At 44.1% G+C, this 14401-nt stretch overlaps 2 protein-coding genes across 3 annotated transcripts; one reads left to right on the forward strand and one right to left on the reverse strand.

Moving 5' to 3' along the window:
- Positions 1-2379: 2379 nt before the first annotated feature.
- On the forward strand, positions 2380-9281 carry LOC135651280 (transcription factor LHW-like). 2 transcript variants are annotated; one of them, XM_065171276.1, is made up of 10 exons: positions 2380-2824; positions 3327-3524; positions 3653-3734; positions 5080-5121; positions 5244-5303; positions 5616-7418; positions 7535-7636; positions 8115-8255; positions 8333-8458; positions 8747-9281. In XM_065171276.1, exons 1-10 carry the CDS (start codon positions 2727-2729, stop codon positions 8903-8905), a joined length of 2811 nt encoding a protein of 936 aa, XP_065027348.1. In that variant the 5' UTR covers positions 2380-2726; the 3' UTR covers positions 8906-9281. The 2 variants fall into 2 exon arrangements, with proteins under 2 accessions (XP_065027348.1, XP_065027349.1); XM_065171277.1 differs by lacking the exon at positions 2380-2824 and having other exon boundaries at positions 3377-3524; positions 3658-3734.
- Positions 9282-9812: 531 nt separating this feature from the next.
- LOC104000309 (BEL1-like homeodomain protein 1) lies at positions 9813-14065 on the reverse strand. Its single transcript, XM_009422319.3, has 5 exons — positions 13107-14065; positions 11656-12675; positions 11197-11561; positions 11055-11115; positions 9813-10971 (listed from the first exon to the last, which is right to left on the reverse strand). Exons 2-5 carry the CDS (start codon positions 12451-12453, stop codon positions 10192-10194), a joined length of 2004 nt encoding a protein of 667 aa, XP_009420594.3. The 5' UTR covers positions 12454-12675; positions 13107-14065; the 3' UTR covers positions 9813-10191.
- Positions 14066-14401: the final 336 nt, after the last annotated feature.

Raw genomic sequence — 14401 nt, forward strand, 5'->3', positions numbered from 1 at the left:
GTTTTACCTCCATGCTGCAGGATCCAAGGGACCATGGCTGGAGCGATGATGGTACAAGGGGGACCATTCCCTGGCTGCTGATGCCCATCAGCATCCGAGTGTAATCCATTCAGATCCATACCAGATTTCCCAACAACGTGATGCGTGAATCGATCTCCAACCTGTGACAAACACTATTGAGTGTGTGTGTGTGGAAGAATGACTCATCCGCCACTATACCGATGTTTCCTCTGCATCCCAAGTCTCTGAGGTTGATTGAGTCCTTGAATTCAGGTATTCTCTCTATCCCTTTTGGCAGTGTCAACTGTGGAACCTGACATTATTCTTATGGCTGTGCACTGTCCTAAGACCCATGTCTGTGTGGTTAATGATCTTGAGAACTGCGTGTATTGCCTCGTAGGTACAGTTGCCCTGCGACTATAAACAACACCTTGACTTCTTTCGAGGAACAAGGACAAGAGAGTACAAAAGAAAAACAAAGATGGAGAGAAGGCTATGAATAACAGGTACTTTGTTTTGATATAAAATTAAAACAAAAATAATAAAAATATTAAAATGACATGTTTAGATATCAATATTTGTTTGATCCATAAATACTGCGCAGCTTCTTTCTCTCATGTTATATTTATCAGTCTTTTTTGTGCAATGGTGTGCTGAGATAAAACAAGAGCAACACCATAATGGCCATCATGATGGCACATGTACTTTTGGGTGAGGCCTGGTTGATTCATCTGATGACAAGAGTGGGACCTGCAAATCCATCAAACATCACCTCCCCCGGTCACCGGTGGGCCTCAGATTTAGCAGCAAACAGCAGGAAGACTAGCTTCAAATCAAAACTTTTGCCCTTGTGGGGGAGGTTTATAATTGTACATTGCAAGGTCAAGATTCTCACACAGATATGTCTTTTAGTGCCCTCTTTTCTATTCATTTCACACTTCACATCTCCCCACAAATGCTGGATCATTCATGAGTGAGAAAACCCAGCTGAGTGCCATCTATCTACCCTCCTCAAATGATTGTTTGATATGGTTTGATCTATGTATCAGATGGTATCTCAAGTCTTCACCTTTTAAAACATGCCAAGATTTGGAGACATGCTGATTTTTCTCATGTTTGTGGCATGTGATTGTGTTATCATCCCATCCCACTCTTTGATCTTCTGGTTGTTCAGCTACTGCAGAAGTCCCCTTTCAGCTTTTCCAATAGGATTTGTATGCTCTACACCTTGCATTTAAAGCTCAGGAAAAATAAACAGCACAGGGAATGAGACATCAGAGAAAAAGAGAACCTACATGGATCATCCACAACACAGGTCACTGTTGTGTCTGGAATTAGCTCTCTCTCACTTGGTCTATCTACACCCACTGTTGACAGCAACACCACTTGCTATGGATGACAAGAAGCATCCAACAACCATGAATCTAGTCAAGTTTACAGTCTCTTTGGACTCCTCCCATTTTCCAGTGAAACAGGATCATGCTCTAACTGTGGCATTCCTGCACTCCGCTGATCCTGATGTGACTCCCCAGGGGTTGATCCTCCCATCTCACAGAGATGGGATTCATATATCATTCACTTTCATGCTTTCATATCTTAGGTGGGGGGGCAACTTTTCATGATATAAATAAATGGCATCCATATTTTAAGTCATTAAATAATGGAAAAAAAGCCCCCCCTTTTTACAACCTCAAAACTCAGCCACAACAAAGACCAGTGGGAAGAAGCAAAAGAACAAATGCATCACAACCAACCTTCGTCGTCAAAAGGAGAAAGGCTAAAGTATTCGGTAGATTAAACAAAAGGTCGACAGCAGCCACTGGGGTGTCAGACCTCTTTGCCCTCCTTCCAACGCCCCACTCACCGCCATTTACTTAGAAAAATTGATCCCATCCTTCCTCCCCCCACCATTAAAAGACTACATGATTACTTATTATACATACATAAAAAAGGCTTGCTTTTCGAAAGCCCCCTCAGTGGCTCCCCTCGTAAATTAGTTCAAAGTTAGAGGTTCAAAACAAATCCCCTGAAAGCTATTCACGATCTAAATGCGGATCAATATTACTGTCGCGCGTGTAAGATTTCTGTGCGGGAGCTATCCCGCCGTCCGTGTACTGCGAAACCAATCTCAAGGATTGCGTGGCAAGATCGCTGGTTATCTACGAAGAGATCGATGTAGAAGTCGTTGCTTTGTTTACCCGATACGCATACTCGTGTTTTTATTGGACAAGAATGTTTGTCTCTGTGGGACCCACGAAAGGGGTGCAATTTTTGGGACCTTAAGTTCCGGTTTTGCCCCCGAATGATGACGATGGAGCTCTTTAAAGAAAACTGTTTCTTAGCGAGGCTGCTGCTTCTGTTCACTCTTCTCTCCTGTCGTTTGGAGGAGGCGTTCCAAGAACTCCCTTGAGTGCTCGAGCTCGTCGATGGGTGGCCGGAGACCGGCGGCTGAGGAGGAGGGGAGGGCGGCGAGGGGGAGGAAGAGGGGCGGCGGGCTGCGGACCATGCAGGCGGGACGGGGCTCTTGCCGCGGCAGCTAGGCTCGCTCGGATTGCCGAAGCCGGCGGCATCCACCTTTTCTCTCTCTAAGCTCCTCCTCCTCCTCTTCTTTCTCTTGGTTTTGGCTTCAAGTCGCCTTCTTGCTTTGGGTTTGGCGGCAAAAGTTGGGTTCTTTATTTTTGGTTGGGCCGAGCGAGTGCGGTCGTTGGGTCTCTCCTCGCGGATCGATGGGAGTGCCGCTGAGAGAGGCTCTGAGGCGACTGTGCCTTGAGTTCGGGTGGTCGTACGCGGTTTTCTGGAGGGTCACCGGCTTCGGGAGTCCAATGTAAGTTCGAAAGATCGATCGCGATCATGTCTTTTATTGCGTGGTAGTGTTAAAAGTCGCCTTTGCGGAACTTGATGAATTAGGAAAGGTTTCTACTTTATGATAGTCTATTGAGTAATTGATGGATAGTTATTGCTTAAATATTCATGACTCAGATAAGATTATTCTGTGCTTATTTGGCTATCTTTGAAATAAAAGGACGATTTTTATGTTTTTATTCTGTTTTTTCACTTACCTTTCTCTTCGATTGACGTATGGAGATATAAAGTGATTTCAAGATTTCCATGACAGAAGCTGGTAAAAAGTTTTGATCTTGGAGTTAGGTCTTGCTTGGATGATATTATGACAGCTTTGGTCTATTGTGAGATTTCTGTAATGTTGCCGTTTGGCTGTGATCTTAGTATGAGTGAAAGCATGCAATCCTGATTTATTTTTCTTCCCTAAGCTTTTGAATTAGATGTTCTGATTCTTGTTTTATGGAACCTTTTGTGAAACTTGGCAGGCATTTGATCTGGGAAGATGGGTATTGTGACCAGAACCCGGGCATGCCTAGGTCTAAAGTTTCAGAGTTGCTACTTAAGGAACAGGGAGTGATTAAAAGCACTGACTCGTTCTTGGAGTTAGGCTGTCAAGCAGATGATGGACTAGGTGTTCTGGTTCACAAGATTATGGCATCCCAGGTCCATGTTGTTGGAGATGGGTGTGTGGATTTGCATCTTGTCATTCTTGGTTTTGGCTTCTTTTTTTCCTTAAACTTTGTCTTCTTCTAAGTTGCAATGGGCTTCTCTGTCTTTTTTGAGGGTTACTTAATGGACTTCTTTATTTCAGGTTAGTAGGACATGCAGCTTCAATGGGAAAACATCAGTGGATCAATCAGAATAACCTTGATAAATTTGGCTTCGTATCCAAGGTATCCCTCTTGATGTTTTCATTATCCAGTTAGAGGTTCAACAAAGGATCATAAGTTTTTTGTGTTTGTTTAGGCGGGCAGTGAAATCTGCAACACATTGTAGTTACCACTTGTGTGCATTAATCATCTAGTCAGTTCTGCAACACATTGGATAGTTCAGAGGTGTTGTGTTTCTGTTCGTGGTTCTTGATAACGATATATATGCTATAGTATTATCTTGTTGCACTCTCTTGTGGTTCTTAAAAGGTGTAGATCTATTAAGATAATACGTATATATTACCACTTGACTAAATGGTTTTTTTTTACTATGTTTGGTCTGAACCAGATTCTGGTTTGGTGGAATCAATTGTTACTGCAAACTCAAAAAAGAAATAAAAATGATTTCACTGAGTGCTAAAGAATTGAGGTTGGATCTTAGCAGAAATCTACAAATTCTAGAATGCATTTTGTAACCGAGTATAGAGCACATTATTCTTGAATTAGGTTACGCAACGTCTGTACCATAACTAAGAGAACTATTAATATTAACAAATCTTAACCCTTGGTCTAAGGCACAAAGCTACTTTTTCCCCTTAATTTTCGATATGTTTTTTGTGGTTGGGCCTATACCTCTTGCCGAGGTTTGCAATTTCAGTCCATACCAACGTATCGAGCCTTGCTCGGTACGGTATATACCGAGGCATACCGACGGTATGCCATAGCGTACTGAGCGGTACACTTAAAATAGCTGAAAACACTAATATTGTATTAGTGTTTTCAGCTATTTTAGCTAAAATAGCTAAAAAGTCAGTAACAGTCGAAATCGATTATTACCGCTTGGTACAGGTCGGTAACAATAAAAATCAACTGGCCCTACCCAATACAAGTCGGTAACGATCGAAATTTCGACCATTATCGCCCGATAAAGGGTGGTCTACATGCCAAGAGGCTCTTGGACTAGTACATACCGCCTGTACCGAGCAGTAGACATCGAAATTAGAAACCATGGCTCTTGCGATGACCCTTGGTCAATTTTGATTTCCCTTGTTTATATCTTGTAACCATATAGATTGAAACAGTCATTCATTGAATCCACAATTAGGAATAGTTCCATTATGTTGCTCAGTGATACTTGAAAATCTGGTTATATATGTATGCCTATCATCTAGTAACTAGTATTCCAGTCAGCTTTTGTGTTGGGTCTCTCACATTTATTCCACATCTGGATTCCTTTATTGAACATCTGGTATTGCTATCTTGATCAAGCCCTTGTTCAAAAGAATCTAATACCTCCTGATTTTCTGTAAAAACTTTAATTATAGTGCTTGATGACATTCTTAGCTGATGTAATCATATTATTTTTCAGGGTTTTGCTGATATGAACTGCCAAGTTTTAGCAGGCATTCAGGTCAGAGTTTTCTCTAGACATTTCTTGTTATTCTCACTTTATTTCTTCTTCTGTGATCATGGTTATACTGTGCTATTTGCTGTTATTCTTAACTGATGTGCTGATGAGTTGCATGTTTGCAGACAGTCGTAGTTGTTCCTGTGCTTCCCTTTGGAGTCATACAACTTGGTTCTACCCAAATGGTACATCGACTTCCAATCCATTTCAGTTATAATAACAAGTTGCAAGTAGATCCTGACTAAGATCTTTCATAAACAACTACAATGGAGGAAAAAACATAACGTGCAATGTTCAGCAGTTTTATATTTTTGGTTATGATTGTGTGTTGCTGGCATGCCTGCTCCTCTGTTCAGACAAATTTTCACATGAGAATTACACTACTGAATTCAGATGAATATTCTTATAGTCAAAAGTCAGAAGCTTTTTCTTGTCATAGTCGGTGTCTTCTGATCTGCGTGTGTAAATCTGGAACTCAATTTTACCCTTGACTGCAGGTTCTGGAAAACATCGAGTTTGTTGATCATGTGAAAAGTTTGTTAATAAAGCTAAAGTGTGGACCAAGGGCTCTTTCGTCTGATATCACTCAGAAACCTTTGCAGGAAAAAAGTCAAATATATTCTTCACCTGGCAAGCTGATTTCTGGTTGCCAATCTACAGATGTTTGCACTAGGGTAGACAACATATGGCCTATCACTGCTGGTGGATGCTGCTCTGGGCTCACCAGTCCTCCTGCTCCAAAATCTTTTACTGAATCCTTATCTTCAGTATCATCACAATTAAATAAAAAACATCAGTCCACTGTTCGTGAAGTGATGTCAAGCAAACAGACACTGAAAACCACAGATCCTTTAGGTAAATCCCCTGTGCAAAGTACTCAGGACAGATTTTGCAAACTAGATATGGACCGTGTCCGGCAGGTACCACCAGCTGATATGGGCTCTGAATGTCAAAATGAGTCTTCTACTTTGAACTCAGTTCTCTTATCTGATAGCTTGAAAGCCCTGGAAGAAGAACTCATGTTAACATCAGCTCTGGGAGCAATAGAAACTACCAACAATTTACCTACTTCACTGGAAGAGGCCAAGAATTCTCCATTAAATCTTAAAAGTGTATCATCCAACAATTCGGATAAATTTGGTAGTGTTGGTTTTCTTTCCTTTGGAGTTAATGGATGCTCAAATTCATGTGCTAATGTATCTGCACATGGGATACCTCCGGTTCTACTCCAAACAAGCTATTCACTCAGAAATCCGGGTATTTCAGAAGTTTCTGAGACTGACCAGCCTTTCCCCATCAACAAAGTTTCTCATGGTGTGTCAAATGCAGGAACACTAAAAGAAAACAATGATTTAGTTGAAGCTTCTTGTATCCTATCATCTGGATCTGATACGCGGGCTTCTTGCTCAGACTTGCTTCCTGAAATTTTTCAAAGCAATCTAGATCTTGTTTGGCGAGATCAAAGATGCAAAAATGTTTGTCATGAGCCAAATGTTACTTGTCCAGTTGATAACTGTAGTAATGTGCAATATTTGACTGAATACAAGCCTCTACATACACCAAAGAATGATACTTTACTGTTGCCTCTGGAATTTGCTTCAAGCTGTGATCTATTTTCTATGTTGGGTTTTGGCCAGAGGACACATTGCTCAAATGGCAGTTTGGATGATGTTTTAGAGCATAAGGACAGTGCAAGTTCTTGCAAACTGGGTACACATATGCCTAAGCTCCCAACAGATTCAGATGCTTGTCCTGTCGTTGGTTCGAGTGATCAGATCTCTTGTTCTGGGCTATTTTCCGCAGCTGACAGTGATCAACTACTGGATGCCATAGTCTCAAAGGTCAACCCAAAAGCCCAGCAGGAGACAAATGATGACCTTTCTTTTAAGGCTTCCTTATCCAAAAATCATAGTTCTCATTATGCTGGATCTCCTGATCATGGCCAAGTACACTTGTCAAAGCAAAGCAAAGATGGACTTGTTGGTTTTCTTCCCGTACCAGTGAAAACTGAGCCTGCAAGCTCAAGTTATGGCAAATCTTCATGTAGCTTTGAGGAAGTTGGAGAATACCCTCAAAATTCTGGGCTTCATAGATCTCAGATCAGCGCAAGGGTTGAAAATATTCAGAATGTTAAATATGAGTTTGTGTCAGATTCAGATAGCAAAAAAGTTGCTGACTTAGGCAAGTTGAATCGTAAGAGGCCTAGACCTGGAGAGAGTCCTAGACCAAGACCCAAAGATCGACAGATGATACAAGACCGTATCAAGGAGCTTCGAGAAATAGTGCCAAACGGCTCAAAGGTGAACTTGTGTCTGTTTAAACTTGAAGCATGCATAAATTTCTGAATTGTGCTTTTTGGTGGTGCTTTAGTCCAATACTGACATTTTATTTTCTTCCCTTATTGATGATGGAGCAGTGTAGCATTGATGCTTTACTGGAAAAGACCATCAAGCATATGCTCTTCTTGCAGAGTGTAACAAAGCATGGTGACAAACTGAAGGTCACTGGCGAACCCAAGGTATCTGACACTGCAGTCAATTCGTTATTTGTCTATATTGTTTGATTCATTTAAAGCTTCTTAAATATTACTAGCTAATCTTTTGACAACCTACTAGCGCATAAACAATGTGTTAGACAATTGAGATTTCTATGAGAGAAACCTTTTGATTGCTGTTGGATGTTTCTTCTGACTTAAATTCTGTTGAAAACTGGATAGTGTATGAATCAGAAAAATTAATTATGGAGTTCTTTGTGATTCTGTTCTATATTTAAGTGGGCTAAGTCAGCAAATGTTATCTGTGTGGGTTATTTATCTCTTGTGGTAAGCATGTGGCATGGTAACAGTTCTGTCTTTGGTCACATGGTCTTATTAAAGCTGCCATATCTTTTGTGATTTCCCTTCTGTCATATTCTGGGATCAGATGTCATAAGACCATTTATTTATCGTACTTGAGGCAACTATTCTTAGTGTCATTGTTTACTTGTTCCACATACAGATCAGCAATAAGGAAGGTGGTTTGCTCTTGAAAGACAACTTTGACGGAGGTGCAACATGGGCATTTGAGGTTGGAACTCAACCTACAATCTGTCCCATTGTGGTGGAGGATCTGAACCCACCTCGTCAAATGCTTGTAGAGGTAAATGATTTCTCCTTTTGCTTGCTTTTCATCAACTTTTAGCAAGTGAAGAGAATGATTTAAAATGTTCTTCACAGATGCTCTGTGAGGAACGGGGTTTCTTTCTGGAGATTGCTGACTTCATCAGGGGATTGGGACTGACCATCTTAAAAGGGGTGATGGAAGCACGGAAAAATAAAGTATGGGCACGTTTCGCCGTGGAGGTACCACCAAGAGTCTGGCTTACAAGCATTTTGCCATTAATATGTGCCACCAAGAAAACAAATGCACTAATGCTACTCCCACACATGTGAATTTGTTTTCTTACTCTTTCCTGTGGTTCCACAACCAGCATCCCATGGATGGCTACCTCACCTGCGATGCCAAATGCATAAAATGTGGTGTTGGTGTAGCATTTTCTCCACAGATATACTGATGATTCCTAATTTGTGGTTACATCCAGCTATTTTGCATGTAATTAGTGTCTTACAAGCTGCATACTTTGTGCACAGGCAAACAGGGATATGACACGGATGGAGATATTCCTTTCACTAGTTCAACTGTTAGAACCTGCATCTGAAAGTGTCGCGGCACCATCATCAGCTGCTGCTAACATCAACACAGCACCTACCGTGTTCCACCAAACTTCAGTGCCTGCAAGGGTCATCTGATCATCTTCAGCGAGAGTAATCAGCACCGTCATTCCATTCGGAAAAGGCTAAGAGCGGGGTCAGCTTCTCCTGCCATGACTAGCTTTCCAAAATCCACTGGTCAGGAAAGACATTCTTGTTCAGGGCTATTCCAGCTCCATTGTTGGCAAGCCGAAGCCCTTTGGTCAGCTTTTGTGGATGCTCATTTCTCCTATCTTCATGTTCACTTCCTCAAAGAAAGTAACCTTCTTGGCATCTCTTGTTTGGAAAGCCAGAGAAGTGAATACTCTTTTGCTTCTTGTGGTAACTTGGTGAACTTGTTTGGGAAGGAAAAGAAGTTAAGAGAACATCAGCATCCATGAATGAGAATTGGGATAAGCTATTTTTATGCTGTCAATCTGTCCATATTCCCCTTTTTCTTTTTGTTGCAAAAGTAGAGAGTGGAATTCCTCCTCACCTCCATATTCTTGACAGCAGTGAGTATTACACCCTTCTCAGTGTGGTGTAGGCATGTAGCCCAAACAATGATCTTCCCAACCCCTATATTCTACCATGCTTTATTCCTGTGATGAATCCATTCTTCTAGTCGACAAGTGTCTGAAGTCTTCTTCTGCGTGTATGACTTCGATCTTCGTCTCTAGGCTTCTTTGCTCACATCGATTAGCCATAGTTGTAAATTTAAGATCTATCACCTATGCAACAATACAAATAAATCGAGTGCATGTGAGATGAGAGAACCCTACAAAATCTGATCATGAATGGACTGACAGCACCACTGCCGGAATCTCCAAATCCACCAACTTCGATCATCATCAACACACAGAAACATGGCAAGAAAAAGCTTCCAGCGTTGCATGGCGCAGATGTAACATACTGTTTGCATGCAGACAAACCAAGTACGTGGAAGGGTGCAACTGCAACATGTAGATTCACAGATACAACATGTATTTGTATTAAAATCTTCCATATGGATGATTGTTATCTAAAGTCTCAAATGAGTAATACATTATCATTCCTAAACTTCATGCACTAATTAAGCTCCAGCATACCCCAATCTTATGATTCTATGTAGTATATAAGACCCTGTAATCTGATACTTCTCTTCTATACTCTACCACTTCACTCCTATAAGCACTCCCATTTGAGTTGTAGAGATGGCATGAAGAGAGCTACATCTCTCTTCCCCCATAACTCGCTAACCACTACTTTACAGGCAACATATTACAACATCCAAATCTCCACTATAGAGAGAGAGAGAGAGAGAGAGAGAGAGAGAGAGAGAGAGAGAGAGAGATGCACTAATCAGCCTATGAGTTCTGGTAGTAGTTGAGCAGAAAACCTCTCTCTGCCCTGAACGCTGCTGCATTGGAAGAATGCGCCACCGCTGCATTGTTGTTGAGGCTGCAGTAGTCACCAGCTTCGGTGTTCATCTCCACCCTCCTCCCCATCTGCATGCTCTCGCTGGATAGAAACGATGGTTGTGCTCCTGATAGGGGAAGACTCTCGCTGTGTTGAAGCCCAAGAGTGAGGGAGACGCCGTTGCCGGAGAACCTCGGAGCGAATTGCTCTGCGTCGAACCTTCCGAGCTCCCCTCCGATGGGATACGCCCCGTAGCTGCCGCCATGGCTGGTGTTGCCTGGTATCAGCGGGTACCCTTGTTCCCCTCCCCTGTGTCTTCCGTCGATGAGTTTCATCAAGATGTCTTGGTTGTTCGTCTCGTCCGGCTTCACTTCGATCCCGATGGAGTGTGCCACGGAATTCACGTGCCTCTTGGCCTTCTTGAACGACGGTTGTTCGATCGCGTCCTTGTCGTGGAACGCTGGGCTTTGGCAGTGCGCGAAGGATGACGGCTGCACCGCTGCCAAGGTTTGATTCGGATCAATCTTGAGGCTCTCGGAGGGCGCCGTCCCTGTCGGGCTGCCTTCTTGTTGAGCGTTGGACTTGGATGTGGAGCTGCCATTGGCGTCGCTCTTGCTTGCGTTCTCTTCGGAATTGTTCTGTTCTTGGTCTTTGAGCTCTTCCAAGTACATCTCCTCCACCATCGGCTTCCAGAGCCTCACTCTCGCGTTTATGAACCAATTGGAGACCTACAGCGAAGAAGAAGAACACCAAATTCCTTACCATAACCTTCAACATCATTACAGGATAAAGATGACTTCCACAAAGTTACCTGGCTCCTCGTGAGCCCTGTTTGCTTAGCAAGCATGAGCTTGTCTGAATCCTTCGGATATCTGCAAATCATCCAGAAAGTCAGATTCACGAACATGTTAATGTCAGTGATAACATCGGAAGAGTTTGATCTGAGCACTTACGGGTGGAGGAAGTGTTCGAAGAGCCAAGCTCGGAGAATAGAAACAGAGCGCTCCGGCAGTCCTCTCTGAGGCCTCCAAGCATTCTGCTGGATCATTCCGAGCTGTTGGAGTGCCCGTTGCTGTCTCAGATGATGATCGATGAACCGAAGCCTGGAGCCTCCCGACTTGGAGTCTTCCTCTCCCAGACTCTTGCTGGTTTCTCGAATTTGGGCGGTGATAGCGTCCCGGAGACACCGGAATTGCTTTGATATCGTCCGAAGGGCCAGCGCGGTGTATGTTCTTGCTGATCCGTAGCCCGCAACAGCTTCGAATGAAGAGACCACGATTTGCATTTGGTGGTGGTACTGTCTGTACCTCTGTTCCACCTTCAGATTGCCCCAAAGGAAAGCCGAACAAGTAAATTGGCAGATCAAAGGCACAAACAACGAGGAAGAACGTCCTAATGTTTGATTCCATTACCTCCTCAAGCATGTTGATGAGCTTGGCCTTCTTCATCTGAAGTTCCTGCCTCTCTGCCGTCGTTAGATCTGCACCTCGCTTTGCGCTCGTGTTGCCCTCGGATGTTCCGGCGCCGGGATCTTTCAACTCTACGTTGCTGCTGTCGGCAGGATTCTTCAAAGGAGCTCCCTTGGCAGCCTCATCTTTAACCCCCTTCCCCACGTTCACCACCTCATCGAGCAGTTGCTGTGCTGCCTTCAGGTACTTGGTTCCCATCAGAAAGCTCTGCAGGCCCGAGCCGCCATTAGCAGCACCGGACGCCACGGACGCCGACGCCGCGATCTTCACCTCGTTGGCGGCGCTGGCCGGAGTTATCTCCTGCGCTGGAGCCACCATCTCGTGCGGAGAGAGGCTGAGGGACAGCCCTTGCTGCGCCGACGGCGCGGTGGAGGTGCGCCAGGGACCGAATTGCGACGCCATGTCCACCGGGTTGCTCGATGCCGCCGTCGTCCAAAGGTTGTAATGGGAGCGGGGGAGCAGGCCTTGTACGGCCGGCACATCATGGGAAGCATGGATCGGCTGCGAGCGGTGGGAGTCATGCGGCTGAGCCGCCGATTGGAGCGGGATCCCGACGAAATGCTGCTGCTGGCCAGTTTGTGCGAGGTTGATCGAGTTCACCGAGTTCATGGTCGAGTTCAGAAAGACCATGTTGGCCGGAGCGGCGGCGTCCGTGTAGCCGACGTAGCTGGGGTTCATGAGGTAGAGCGTCTGCAGCCCATCAGGCTGGATCTCCGGGGCACCATGGAAGTAGGTCGCCATCGACTACTGAATCTTTTTGGGGGAATTATTCCAACAATTTCTCTTGAAGTAGCGATCAAGATCAAGGCGTTCTAATCACACACACAGTGGACGCAGAAGAAGCCTCTACTTGAAGCCAGAAATCTATCACGCTTAGCCTAATCTTTGCTCGGTCAACGGCGATGCACCAGAACAAGCAACAGCAGCTCCACAGTGCTGCTTCCTCCTCCCTGTACTATTCGCCTGAAGAAAAAGCAATCAATCAACGAGGGTAGAGATCATGAACATGGATGATTGGATGAACGAAAACAATCAAAATTCATGTCACAAAAATGCCTCAACAGTAAAGGAATCCAACCACACCAAGGCAATACCGTTGACTTGCTAATCTTTCTACTAGCAAAGCTTTGATGGGGAAACCCCTCAAAGCAGGTAAGAGAAGAGCGTCTTGGTCGGATGAACCGACAAAATCGATGAGAAAGAAACAGCAGCCGTGATGGTAGAGTCGGACTCAGGCCATCGGTGGGGGAAGAACCCATTCTACAAAGAACTCGCTAGGACAAGAGGAGGAGGGGAAGAAGAGCAGAAGAGGAGATGGAGATCAGGTAGTAAAGAGAAAGGCAGGCAGCCATCTTTATCAGCTGAGATAACTGAATATTTCTTATGGGCAATACCTGAGAGAGATGAATTGCCATGAGCACGTGGGATGATGATATAAGAATGGAACTTTCGAAAGGTCTCTCTTCTTTCTTTGCCTCCCCCCTCCCTTTCTTAGGAGCTGCTACATGTTCTCCATCATGGATCTCCTTCTCAGAAGAAGTAAGCTGAGAGGTACAACAGATTTGAGTATAATAATCAAAGGAAAGGGAGGTTATTTCAAGCTCCAACTTCAGACTCTTATTCCACCTGCTCCATCCCCTCTCTCTCTCTCTCTCTCTCTCTCTCTCTCTCTGGAAAAGGAAAAGAAATAAAGAAACCATTTATAAGCCCTCAGGGAAAAGTGATGACATCTTTCACTAGCTAGCATTATCCATCACTAACCCTCGAATTGCTTTTCCTTTCCCATTGTACCTTCTTTCCTCTTTACTGAAAAATGGTAAAAGCTTTTGGAATGGGGATATGGGCAGAGTTTAAGCTATCATGCACCTAACAAGAAGGCTGGGATGGGCGCAGAGGAGAGGAGAGGAGAGGAGAGTAGCTTGGGGGGTGTGGTACCTGCGAGTGGAACAAAAGAAGGCAAGGTCCAGTCCGGTTGATTTGACGCACTCTTCTCCTCATCATTAGATGCAGGAGCATTTGATGGTGGGAAGAAAGATCCATATGCATGACAGATAGCCATAGATACGTTATTCTACAGAGACATGAGTAGTGTAATTCTGGAAGGGGAGAGGAGAGAGAGAGAGAGAGATGGCGAAGCTGTTAAAGAACTGACACCATTGTCAGAGGGAACAAACAGCTGCAAAACGAGGAAACGTCGACTTCCAAAGGTGACACTGTATGAAGGTTGTGGGAAGGATGGCAAGGGGGGATTCCCTCCTCCTCCTCCTCTTCTTCTTCTTCTTCTTCTTCTTCTTCTTCTTCTTCTTCTTCTTCTTCTTCTTCTTCTCTGTCACTGGAATTCTTTTTCCCTCATCGCTACCTAATCCTTATATTCTTTACTTGTGGTTGGATGCCGGGGTTGGAAGATAAAGCAATTGAAAGCCAAGCAACCCAACCAACGACCGCCATTACGCCAGCAAAGCAAGAATATTATTTCTTTTCTTCTGGATACAGTGGATGTCTACCCAACAATGTGTAGTTTCTGATAGGGAAGGTGGTGTGGCCGAGGCTTCTACATTTCGACCTTATGCTCTTGTAAGGATGCCATGCCATGGAAATAGACACCAACATGCAACACAAAGGATCTCTCGCTCTATGTGATGGATGGTGTTCATCTCATATCTCTCTACCTTTGAGTCAAGCACTTTTG

Source organism: Musa acuminata, chromosome BXJ3-10, assembly GCF_036884655.1.
Source record: "Musa acuminata AAA Group cultivar baxijiao chromosome BXJ3-10, Cavendish_Baxijiao_AAA, whole genome shotgun sequence".
In the NCBI taxonomy this organism is placed as follows: domain Eukaryota; kingdom Viridiplantae; phylum Streptophyta; class Magnoliopsida; order Zingiberales; family Musaceae; genus Musa; species Musa acuminata.